Source organism: Trachemys scripta, chromosome 1, assembly GCF_013100865.1.
Source record: "Trachemys scripta elegans isolate TJP31775 chromosome 1, CAS_Tse_1.0, whole genome shotgun sequence".
NCBI lineage: Eukaryota > Metazoa > Chordata > Testudines > Emydidae > Trachemys > Trachemys scripta.
Window position 1 is genome coordinate 347,105,301 of NC_048298.1, and position 12,539 is coordinate 347,117,839.

Here is a 12,539-nt window from a genome sequence, read left to right on the forward strand (position 1 = left end):
ATGAAAGCTGGGAACGAAGCCCAGGTACATTGTCAGTGCTGCAGGCATCAGGCCTGCCTCCAGCAAAGGAACCGCGCATCGTCCCAGTCGCTGGGGCTTCTCCTGTTCTCTGGCTTCTTGCCACCAGATGGCAGAGCAACCTAGCGAGCCACAGTCCTCTTCCTCTGGTGCCTCAGGACACACTACTCCTCTCCATCCCTCCTCTGACATCCCCAGGCCCCCAGAGCCCCAACCTGCCAAGGGATTAGCATTTCCCGGGAGGAAAACCTGCTCTCAGCAGCACTGGGAACAACGTCGTGCTGGCCGGCCCTTCAACGGCTTCTGCCCTGATTCCATGCCAGCCTAACGGTCCCTGTGCCCCGCTCTGCATGGCGGGTTGCTGGGAGATGGCAGGCCTACGCCTGTCCAAAACTAAAATCTCGCCCCCTCAGCCAAGGGGAAGGAGTCACTGACCCCAGGCCACAAGTCAATACTGCGGACAACAAATGAAAAAACAGGGACGGGAGTGAAGGTTAAAGGTTAAAAATCTGAGATCCAAAGGGGGAAACTGAGCCGAGAACCCCCGACAGCGCCCACCGCTCCGCGAAGGAGTCAGTGGGCACCGTCCCGAGGCACTCTGCCCAGAGACACGGTCAGAGACGGGACCAGAAATAGGGACCCCCAGTCGCTGAGCAACCCCCCCACTCCACATCCAGCTTCCTCCCGCTGGGATGGGCCACGGCCATCTTGGCCAGCGCTCAGAGGAGGTTGACAAGGAGGCCAGGGCTGGGGTGCGCCTAGATCAGAAAATGCAGCTGGAGCCTCAGTAAGAGGTTCTGAAGCAGCTGGAGCCTGACGCCCGCGACATAGAGGTGCGCCAGGGTCTTCCTCTCACTGCAAGAGGTGCAGGTATCGGTGGAGTTCGTGATCCACGCCAGGTGCACGCACATGCTGATGACCCTGCTGGGCCGTGGAACCAGAGTGGAGAACAGGCTCCCCCCACCCGGGTTTCTCGCCCTCTGCAGCTGGCAGCAGGCCCTGGCGCTTGGTGCCAACGTGGGCAAGAGAGGATGGCATGAAGCATGAACAGACACAGATGTTTCCTCAGGACAGTTTGGAGACAGGTCCAGTCAGCCTACTCAGGTGGTGTGTTGGAGATGGGATGGGCTCTGAGTTATTACAGAGAATTTTCTCACAGGTGTCTGGCTGGTGGGTCTCCCCCACGTGCTCAGGGTCTAACTGATCCCCCTATTTGGGGTCAGGAGGGAATTCCCCTCCACCCAGTCAGATTGGCAGAGACCCTTGTGGAGGACTCTCTGCAGCATGGGGCAGGGGTCACTTGCAGGTTTAAACCAGTGTAAATGGTGTAATTCTCGGTAATGTGAAGTCTTTAAACCGTGATTTAAGGATGTCAGTGTCTCAGCCAGAGGCTAAGGGTCTATTACAGGAGCGGGTGGGTGAGGTTCTGTGGCCTGCAAAGTCCAGGAGGTCAGACTGGATGATCATGACCCTGGTGAACTTGTACCCTTCAAGTTTAGGAGTTGGGCAGGCTTGCCAGGGACAAGTTGCAGAGAGCAGCGTTACTCTCCAGGTTGGAATCTGCCTAAGGCGCCCCAGCTCTTGTACACAGCAGCTGAGGGTGACCTCAGACAAGCTTCTCGGTGAAGCATTGCCCCATGGATTCAATCCTGCCTCGGAGGAAAGGGCCACTTACTGTAGCATCAGCACTGTCAGCCTCCCTTCCAAGTACTGATCTGGCTGGGCCTTGCTTAGCTTGGGAGGTGTGACAGCAGCACCGCTGGAGGTGGTCAGGCAGCAGCTGCAGGTTGAGATGCGTCTTTGGAGATCTGCAGGTGCAGACGTTCTGCCAGTTTGTTATTCCATAGGGTGGCAAGGGAGAACGCAGGAGCTATGAAATAGACCACGCGGGCTGTCTGCCAGGGCTGGGGAACGCAACGCACCAGGGGAGGAATGCCCAGAGCACAGCATGACAATGTGACACTGGTATTCCAGAGGGATTTATTCAGTACATCACACTGGGGGTTAAACGGCACAGGTCAGGCAGGCCTGCTGCAGGGGGCTCAGCCCCATGGCTGGGTCTGAACTGGGAGCAATTCGGTCGGGTAAGAGAGGGCAGGGAGTGGGCTGGAGACTTGTGGTTCACCCCCAGCTAGCCCCATTGTTCAGATTCTGGCAGGGCTAGGCTCTTGCCTTGGGGGCGGGGGGCGGTGTTGGGGTTGGCCCTGGTGCCAGCCCTTACTAAAAATGGGCCTGATCCTGAGAGGTGCTGAGAGCCCAGTAACGTTGGGGCCTAAAGATCCTGGTTTTCACGCTGGCACAAAGGCCAGATGGTGCCTCATGGAGTGCTGTGGAGCTGGCATCTTTGCCAGAGCTCCACTCATGCCCGGCAGGTCGTGATGTTGATTTGCACATCACCGTCTCACTGGCTGGTTGAGACAGCTGTGCTTGGGGACAGCTTGTGAGTTGGACACTGGCGTCAAACTGGGAAGAATCAGGGCTAATGTCTTTTGCTTTACTGGCCTACCCTGCTGTGTGACGTTGCATTGTGCTGTTCAACCTCCCCCACCCCAGATGTGGCTGCATTTAATTGACAGGCAAACTTGGTGATCCATTGGGATCAAATGCACCACAAAACGGTGAGAGAGGCTGATTTTATGGCACGTGGCAGCCTTCCGCCCTTTGCGGAGAGTCTCTCATTGCCGGAGGATGCCAGCAATAGACTGAAGTGCCACCTGGCTTCTCCAAAAGCCAAGAGCATGGAGGAAAGTGCCTGGCGGTGGTGTCAAATCACAACAGTTTGCCACGGTAACGCAGAGAGGCTTGTGGTTGCTGGGATACCAGGTTTGCTCTATTGGGGAAAGTTATTAACCTAAAGCTCGTGGAGTTGATTGGGAGAGGAAACCTTGGAATTCAGCGTTCTGTTCTCTTCTCTCCCTGGCAGCTGGGGATTCACGGTGTTCTATGAAAACGAGAAGCATGAAAAGCAACAGTGGTAAGGAGCCGTGGCGGGCCGGAGGGGCTTTGCTGGAGGAGAGCTGTTCATTAAGCGTAGCCAGGCCCAGACCCCGATCTGCTGGAGTTCAGGCAGACAGGGATGGAGGCGGAGCTCATTTCAGAAACAGAACCGTGCTCACGTACCAAAGGGGTTCAGGGACTTCCCCGCCGCACGAGACTTGGGGAGGAGGAGTCGTTTCTGCTCAGAAATGTCCCTGGCCAGGATCTGTCTGCATGGCCTGGTACAGTTATTATTGAAACAAATTCATCACCAGCCCAGATCTCGCCGTGCCAGACTGTAGCTACTTAAAACCCCCATCTGTGGGCCCTTGTCACTTGAGCTAAATGAGACTCTGTTGACAGGGGGCTCTGACATACAGTCCAGTAATTCTGAGTCCATCCGGGAGAGAGGAGTGGGCTCTCTGCCACCCCCTCCCCCAGCCTGTTCAGCATAATTTTATTTAAAGGAGACACTATCCATTTCTTCAACCATCTGTCCCTCTAGATCAGTGAGTCTCAAACTTTTGTACCGGTGACCCCTTTCACGCAGCAAGCCTTTGAGTGCAACCCTCCCTTAATAAATGAAAAACACTTTTTATGTATTTAACACCATTATAAATGCTGGAGGCGAAGCGGGGTTTGGGGTGGAGGCTGACAGCTGACCCCCATGTAATAACCTCGCGACCCCCAAGGGGTCCCGATGTCCAGTTTGAGAACCCTGCTCTAGATTCGCTCTCTCTGGCTCTGCCAGTCTAGCTGCCGTTGCGGTCTAATTATCTAGAGCTTGGAAGCAACTTTCATCATCCGACACTCCGCGTGTTCTCTGGTCACTAATGATGATGTCAGGAATAGATCACTCGACACACAGCTGTATTTCTTAATCTGACAGCCAGGACCCCGTCCTGAGAGATGCTGAGAGCCCAGTAACGTTGGGACCTGATCCCAAATGCCTAAAGATCCTGGTTTTCAAGCTGGCACAAAGGCCGGATCAGATTTGTGACTCAACCCAGTCTGATCCATCAGGTTCAAACAAATCAGGTTCATGAGCCAGAATCAATCTCCCTGCTGCAAACAAACCCAGGCTTGAAAGGAAACCTGAGTGCAGCCTCTCGGGGGAACATCCCCCTGATACATAAGCAGGGAGCACTGCAGGGTCACGGCTCTCTCTAGAGATGGCCCTGCCTCCGGCTACACCAGTACCCCACTGGTCACAAGTGCCAGGGCTGGACCCAGGGCAGCCGGCAGCCCCTGTGCTGTCTGTGCCCTGCACTGGGCGGGAGCCATCCGACTGCTGCCTGGAATAGCAGCCGCTGAGGCAGCTCTGATTGTGAGCAAATGAGCCGGCCTGTAGGGCCAGGCGTGTTTCACATCTGCTGTGGGATTTCTGCCACAGGTGGCTTGCAAGTAACTGCATTCCCTACGCTGGACGCAGGCAGGCTGGGTGGAGGGCATGGGAGGGGCTCGTCTCGCTGCTCACATCCCCTCCGGCCAGACGCACCCACCCTGACCTCCCCTTTGATCTCCTCCACAGGTACCTGTGCTGCGATACGCAGATGGAGTTGCGGGAGTGGTTCGCATCCTTCCTCTATGTACAGGTACCACCTGAGCAGCGGGCGGCCCCTCAGCACGCCTTGCCATCCTTCAGGGTGGGAGGGGCCTTTCCGCATGGCTTTGATACACCCCCTGCCACGTGGGGGGCCTGGCATGGCGGTCTGCCGGCCTCACAGGACAGTCACATTTCACAGCCCACGCAGCCAGGTCACCATCTCCCCCAGCCAGCCCAAGAAGGATGGTCTGGTGGCCAGAAGACTAGCTTGAGGTGTGGGAGAGCAGGGTTTGATTCCTACCCCACCACAAACATCCTGGGTGACCCTGGGCAACTCACAGCCTTTCCAGGCCTCAGTTGCCCCATCTGTACAATGGGGACACGGGGGTGGGAGAGAATAAACATAGGAGAGGGGCAGCGTCGGTCATTGACTGGCTGGCTCAAAGATCCCCTTGAACAGGCTTTGGCCACTAGATTCCCCACTCAATAGTGAACTCTATGATCTCTGCTCAGAGCCGTATGTGAAATGCTTCGGTGGCTCTTAGTCCAGCTCCTTACGGACAAGAGCTGGCGCAGAATTGCAGTGGGCTCTGGTTGCTCTCCAGGATGAGCAGAGGCCAAAGACTGAGTGGAACTTGGGGTCAGAGTTGAGGCACGTTGGCCGGACAGTATGGAGGGCCTCTGGCGCCCCTCTGCGTCTGAACTCGAGAGCACTCAGCGAGGCCCCGTTCACTGGCACACTGAGATCCCAGGCTTGTGCCGCGTCCCTGCCCCCATCTGCTCACTCGCCATGTGTCTGCTCTCCCTCCCCAGAACGGTGGGAACGTGTGGCCCTCCGAATCCTCCAAGGTGCGGGCGTCGCGGACGCAGCAGGACTCCAGGTTGGGTAACATCTCGCTCATCCCTCTGCGGGGCAATGAGAATGAGATGAGGAACAGTGTGGCTGCTTTTGCTGCTGATCCGCTAACTGTGAGTGACAACCAATCGGCGCTGGGTTTCACGGTGCAGGGAGCGCCATCCTGCTGGCTCGTAGCATCACGCCTGCCGGGCGGGTGGGACGGGGACAGGATTCCCACACGTGAGATCAGAAGGCGAGAGCTGGATGGGGTTGGCGAACACCGAGCATCTTCTGCTGTTAGTCTGTCTCCCGATCCTTTTCCGGGCCGGGTCCTAGTCATTGACTCAGAGCCAACAAAGCCAGGAGGGCAGGGCTGGGTAACTGTCCCCAGCAGGCCTCGGGAGCCATTACCCACAGGTCGGCACCTGCAGGCGTGATGCAGCGACAGGGGATGCAGCTCGGCAGATGATTTCTCCTGGTAATTGGGGTCGCTGCTTTGAAATTCCTTCTCCGTTACAAATCAGCTCCCTGTCCCTCTCCTTTCCCTGTCCACACGCACGGGGCACTGCTGGAGAGGCTACTGCAGACTGTGATTCGTCTACTGTGTCTTCCACAAACGTGGAAACCTCTCGGATTCGCTTGAGCAACAAGGCCCAACCCAGCAGTCGGCGACTCAGATAAGGACTAGCTGGGCGTGGGCGTGAGCTGGTCTTTATCTGATTGCCAACGGACTGCTCCAGGGGGTCCTTATTGCTGTTATAAACCTGACCAGAAGCTTTTCTCCTGGCCCCTGAAAGCAGGACAGCTGGGTCTAAGGAATGCAGCTGGTGCCAGAGGGAAGCCACTGGCAGCTAGCAGCGTTCATCCCGGCCAGCTCCTCCTCCATGGCTTGGGGACTGGGCGATTGGCCATCTGATGCTTGCCAGCTACCAGCCCAGGTTGGTAGGGACTGAACCTCCTTACTGCTCAGTGGCTTGGTGAGTCTCACGCCAGTTCCTAATGGACCAGTGACTGCGTGGCAAAAAACCACCACTCCAATGGGTGGGGGCCATGACATGAGCCGGTGGGTCTCAGCCCAACGCTAGCAGACAAGCGTTCCTACGCAAACACCGTCTTCACAAGGGGCCACGAGCAGGCCTCTCTGCAGAGAAGCCAGGGACTGAACGGGCCTCTAGAGGGGGCAGGTCAGGGCAGGGTCATGGCACATTGGCCAGGCGCCCAGGGGGGAGCTGGCCCCACCGCTGCCCGGGCTGTATCTCTGCTGTGGGTCAGGAAGGGACCAACACTTCCCAGCACTGAATTCACGATGTCCATGTTTAAATGTCTGTTGGTACAAGCACCCTTTGCCGGGGAGATCCAGCACCCTGGGCCCTGCCTTCCCTCAGGTTTATAATGACAGCTGCGGTGGGACAGGATCTCCAACGCAGCTCTGTGCAATGGGATGCATCTGGCTTTTTGCTTGGCAGAAGGGGCGGGGAGAGATGCCCTCCAGCTCCCCACCCGGGGCCACGATCGGACGCTGCTTCGTGTTTGCTTCCCCTCTTCTGCTCTTGCTCGGTTCAAGAGTGTGGGGCTAACCCTGCAGCTGGCGGCCGTTTCCCGTCTCTGTCCCTCAGGATGTGGCCGCAGGCCGAACTGCGTACTGCGGGTGCAGCATGCAGGGAAAGGGCAGAGGGTACGGGAGCAGCATTCAGTGCGAGTCCTGGCCAGGCTGCCACCAGCCTCAAGGGGGGGAAGCGTAAGGGCCCTGTGGGGCTTAGGCAGCCCAGATCCTCCCCGCCCCGTCAGCATGCAGCATCGCAGGGAAGCCCCTGGGATCTGTAGCTTCTCAGGAGATTCCCCAAATTAACAATCCTCTGCCCTTGTGCACATCAGTGAATTCACCGTCACCAAACCCAGGGGAGGTGGGCCGGCATCATTAGCCCTATTTGACAGATGGGGAAACCGAGGCACGGAGTGTTTAAGTGACTTTCCCGGGGCAGTGGGCAAGCAAATCCGTGGCAGGAATAAAACTCATGACTCGGATTCCCACGCTCTAACCACTAAGATAAACTGCCTGCGGGTGCGGTATGATTCCTAAAAGGATAGGACTCCTTGTATAACCACCCAGCGTGCTCAAGAAATCTCTCCGCAGAGTAGCAAGGCTTTGAGGGGCTGAGTACGTTGAACCAGGATCCAGTTGCCTAGAGCTGTTGTCCACTTCCCAAGGATGTTCGGACTCCTCGCGGCAGAGCTGTCAAGGGGCCCGTTGTGCGTTCACTGAGCACCTGGTGCATTAAGCAAGGAAGGGCTTGAGCTGGCAGACGGAGAAACGATTCCGTCTCCTTGCTCTGAATGCTTGGAACGAAAGGACTCGTGAAAGGAGGGCTTGATGGGGTGGCGGGTGAGTCCCGAGGGAAAGTGCTAAGTCTTTGAAGAGTAACTGGTGAGGTGCCGGCAATGTTCTCTCCCCTCCTGTTTTGGGATGGTTCGGAGATCAACCACAGAGTGCCGGGGCGCCGTATCCGACCACATCCCCCTGGCTGCAAGCCGGGGCCAGGAGTGCACGGATAGACGAGTGTGCGTGTGGCACAGGCAGAGCTGGGCCGCGGCCCTGCCTCCTTCCTGCCCCTCTCCGTGTGATTTTGGTTCCCAGTGGGAGCAAGGAGCAGTTGCTCAGGCTGGACAGTGGGTGGATGAGGCATGTTGCATTCCCACCGCTGGGCAAGGGCTGATCCTAACCTGGCCCCTTGACGCTATGGACAGTCTCTCGGTGCACGATGCACTTTCACCGCAAGCCCCTGCCTCCCCATCCGAAGCTGCTCGGACGGATTAGAATCTGTCGTTGGGGTGAGACTGTTCGTCCCCCAGCTGATCTGAGGGGTCAGGATTAGAGGCAGCATCTTCCCCCTTCCCCTGGTGCTTTTGTGCAGCCCCCCCGGCAGCAGGTCTGGTTCAGCAGCAATGGGACAGCTCAGCACGGCTCCAAGCGCTTGCCAGGCTATTCAACCTAGTGCCTCTTTGTTCCTCTGACGCAAAGGTTGCCACGTTTTCTGGCAGCTGCCACTGCTGGGGTTGTTACTTGTGCAGCTGGGTGGATAATACAAGACTTTCCCATGGATGTGTTTGTGGCCCATCTTGTGGTCACTTCTCTCAGGCGTGCAAGTGAGGCAGGATGGTCGTGCGGTTAAGGTGCTGGACAAAGATCTGGGTTCAAGTCCCAGCTCTGCCAAGATTGACCTTGGTCAAGTCACTGCATCTCTCCCTGTTCTCGCTCCCCATCTGGCTAAACAGGGATAACAGTTACCGTGTAGGGGGGTTGTGTGGTGCTCGGACACTGTGGCAGTCTGGGCTGAAACGTTTGATGGGCGCACAATGCTTGCAGGAAGGGATTTTTAAAGTCACACTTGCAAGTCCTTGTGCGGGAGGCACTTAGGTTCTCCTCCAATCAGTATCACTTGATTATTTTTTTTTTTTTGGACCAATCCCAAAGCTGCACAGTTCGAGTTTCCAGTATCCCCGCTTGGACTGTGGAGTAAAGAAAAGGCGGTTTGAGTGTGAGGCCATTGCAACGCGTGAGCGGGAAACTGCTAACAATAATTCCCTGTGACTCAGGTTGTAGTGATTCGCTGTTTTGCTCAAGGCAAATAGTGTGTGTCTTTTCCGAGCCAGGGCCTTGGGGCCATAAAGTGTTATCATTGGCTTCCCATGTACCCTGTTTTCTGCAGGAGGCTGGGGCGTCTCCCCAAGCACTTGGGATTTGCAGTACAGAGCGTGTTACTCCTGGGGAGGGGGGATGCTGGAGAAATTGACATGTCCCCAGACAGTCAGGACTACAATCCAGTGGCTCTGGTTCTAAGGGAGCACCCTGGTGAGGTTAATGCCTGCACCATCCCCGGCGGGGGTGAACAGCGTGAGGTGCTTTGTCCATAATGCGGTTTGTGTGGGGTCGGGAGCAGCCTGGCTAAGGGACAGGTTGCCAGCTCCTGCCACTGTGTTTCTATGAGCACGTGAGGTGCCAGGTGCCTCTAAGAGTGACAGAGGTGCCCGCAGGGCTGCCCCTGAGGTTCGTGGGTTTGCAGGATTCAGCCAGATCTGGAAATTTCACTGCGCAAGGCCTGGTGCAACGCCATCATCCGTGGTCACGCTGGCTGATGCGGTGGGGCTCAGTAGGCCGTGGTGGTGGAGAGGGTTGAAACCGGCCTGCTGGTCTCAGCAGCTGAGTTCACCCGATTCCACTGCTGAGCTCCTGTCCTAGGCGAGTCGTTTAACCTCGGCTCCTGCCCCTGCAGAGTGGGGTGGCACCTGTCCCACACTCACTGGTGTCTGGGAAGCGTTCGGGCATCCTGGAGTGAAAGATGCTCCAAGAGACCCAGACAGTGGCCACTCTTGGCTTCATAGGGTAGTTCCAAAGTGAAGGTCGTCCCTTCGCCCTCTCCCAGGCAGGCAGCTAATTGATAACAGGTTCCCCTGAGTAGCTACACAGCGGGAGGGGAAACTGAGCTGGAGTTAACCCTTTGTTTGCCAGGGAGCAGCCCTGTCACCTTCATCTAATTACCCACAATTGTTCCGAGCTGAGGCTCTTCCAGCCACTTAGCGCCACCAATGGTCCATGTCGGAGAAGGAAAACTAACCCCTTCCTCCTTATTTTCTCTCTCCAGCTTCTTCGAAACGTATGAGCCGGAGACCTAACACGTCAGGTAATTTCAAGCATTCCTGCTCGTTTGCGGAGCTCTGCGTCACGGGGTGTGCCGGGGAGATCTTCCCCCAGGACCCAATGGCAGCTCGATGGCCAGAATTAGCCCAGAGCCGCCTTCGTCTTCTGGGCAGATCCCACACCCTGGCCCGCTCCATCTCCCCCCAAGCGGCCGCTGCTCGGATCAGGAGGTCGCGTGACAAGCTGGGATCTATGTAATAGAGCTCGTGGAGTCTCCAGTTCCCAGCTGCCCCTGGCCTGGCTCTCCGTGGGGTTCAAACCAGGAGGTCTGGATCTAAAAGGCATGTCCCGGTACTGCCTGACCTGTGAGCCGACCGGCAGGGTCAGAGAGCTGCATTGTGCTAGTGTGGGTAACGCCCAGCAAGCCGGCACCTGCACCGTGCACGGGTGTGGAGACGACATCTCCTGCCGGGCTGGCAGTGACAGCCGCTGGTCCTCAGCACGTCTGAAAACCTGGCCGAGTCTATTCGGGGACTTGGGGAGGGTCTCGGGGCTTAACTATGGGCACCCACATTGTGGCCTGCGTGGCTTGTTCAAAATCACTCAAGTGGAGCAGAGGCAGAGCCAGGAGAAGGACCCAGGAGCTGACCTAGACTCCCAGTCCCCTCCTGAACCCCCACAACGGTGCCAGCCCCCCCTTAACAACGTAGCGGGCCCATCTCCAACGGAGGGGCCGCAGGGCACTGCCCCGGGCCATGCAGGGCGGAGGAAGCAGCCCAGAGAGCGCGAGATGTGAGTGGGGAGGGATTGCCTGAGCCAGCGGGGCAGGGAAAGCTCCCGGAGGAGCCGTTCGGCTGGCCAGCGAGCTCTCTGCCCGGGAGTCAGCCTGGCATCTCTCTCTTTTTGTCCCCAGGTCCGTTTGTGAGAGGGGGGAGGCAGCCTGAGAGCCCAGGAGCGCACAAGTCATGTCACGTTGCCCCTGCTCGCCCAGCGGGGTCTGTGCGGAGACCGGGGGGGCTCTCTGAATGCGTGCCAGCCCCTTGAGCCAATCCTCTTTCTACGGCAAAACCGACAGCAGCCGCAAAACAATAAGCAACCGTGTTTGATTTAAGGAAAATGAATCCATTGGCAAAGAGCGTGGGACCCCGGAGCTGCTTCTAAAGGGTTAATTATTCAAGCGGACACCGTCTCATCGGTCATCTCGCCGGCCGGCCGTGCCGTGAGCAGCCGAACCCCAGAGACGGGGCAGAGGAAGCTGTGCTGGGACAGACCGTTCTGGACCCATCGCCTCACCTCGGAGTGTCTTTCTCCCCCATCACCAGCTGCTTCTTGCTGCTTCTTCTTGGGTCCTGAATTAAAACTGGAAGGGCGCAGGCTGGGATGGCCCCTCTCTGGTGCCAGCTGCTGCTCCGGGAGGGGTTAGGGTCTGGGGGCACTCTTGCTTTCTGTAAAATCTCTCTCTCTATTTGAAACCGCAAGCCACGGAAAGGCGGCAAGGGCCGTCCAGGCAGAGACTTTCTCGCGAGGGTGCTTCTGCTGGTGGAAGCATTAAACCTTCCCAAGGAGGAGCGGCGGGCTAACCCCGGCCGTTCTGTATCACTACGTTGGAGAAGGGCTGAAGACGACCCACGGGGGAGTGGATCGAAGGCTCCCATCTCCGCTGCTGGCCCCTCAGAGCCACACGCCGCTTCTCTCCTTCTCCCAGGCTGCCCGATCTCGTGACCACATGGGCCTTTCGGGCGAAAGCTTCGCAAGCAGGGCCTTAGAGTGGGGAGAGTCCAGCGCCCAGCCATGGGCATGTGGAGATGGCTGAGTGGAGCCACAGCTGGGACTTGTGGCTTGAGGGACCCTGGTGGAAGCAGCAAGAGACTGGGGCGGGGGGTGGGGGGGCATGGGACTCTGGACCAGCCCGAAGTTGAGCTTGGAGTGGGGCCGTTTGTCCTGGGTGTCTATTGCCTCGTGGTGTATAGGAAACTGCAAACTGTGGCTGCGGGCAGGGAGAGGGGCCAGCGCTGCCCTGTTCAACAGCGTCTTTGGTTATTGTTAATATTAAATGCCTGGGAAGTCCGTGTGATGGTGTCCCAGTGATTCCGGGCTGCAGGGCAAGGTGAGGGGCTGGCAGCTTGAATGCATCAGGCCGATGTCGGGGATGGCCTGTTACCCCCGGGCTGCAAGCTGAGATAAAGGGGCAAAGAACCGTGGTCTTGGGGCTGCAGGCCGTGGTGAGGGAGCTGGGGCGGGGGGGGGGGGGGGGGGGGACAGTTGCTTCCGCTAGAGGTGAAGATGGAGGAGCATGAGCTCATTGTTTTAGGGCCCCAGGCCAAGACAGAGAAGCAGTGACCCTCTTCATCGGGACGTTAAGTTGGGACAGAGAGAAAGAGGCCAGCTTCTGTCTCCCTCAGTGTTCAAAAATGGGTGCGCAGAGAGCTGAGCGATCTGTCGCTAATGCACGGATCAGGCAAGCCAGAATGTTCCCCCGTTGACTAGCTATATGGGAGAATTCCTCTGTTTAATAGCCTCCCTTT

At 57.6% G+C, this 12,539-nt stretch overlaps 1 protein-coding gene across 3 annotated transcripts in view; it reads left to right on the forward strand.

Moving 5' to 3' along the window:
• LOC117871398 (arf-GAP with Rho-GAP domain, ANK repeat and PH domain-containing protein 1-like) overlaps window positions 1–12,260 on the forward strand; it is a 119,991-nt gene extending 107,731 nt beyond the window's left edge. Inside the window, exons 30-34 of one of the 3 annotated variants that reach the window (XM_034759334.1) lie at window positions 2,942–2,992; window positions 4,526–4,589; window positions 5,354–5,421; window positions 10,019–10,057; window positions 10,928–12,260. In XM_034759334.1, the coding sequence (XP_034615225.1) occupies window positions 2,942–2,992; window positions 4,526–4,589; window positions 5,354–5,421; window positions 10,019–10,049 (214 nt within the window). In that variant the 3' untranslated portion in view covers window positions 10,050–10,057; window positions 10,928–12,260. Of the gene's footprint in view, window positions 1–2,941; window positions 2,993–4,525; window positions 4,590–5,353; window positions 5,510–10,018; window positions 10,058–10,927 lie in introns of all 3 variants that reach the window. The other 2 variants (XM_034759332.1, XM_034759333.1) reach the window with 2 other exon arrangements.
• The last annotated feature ends 279 nt before the right edge of the window (window positions 12,261–12,539 follow it).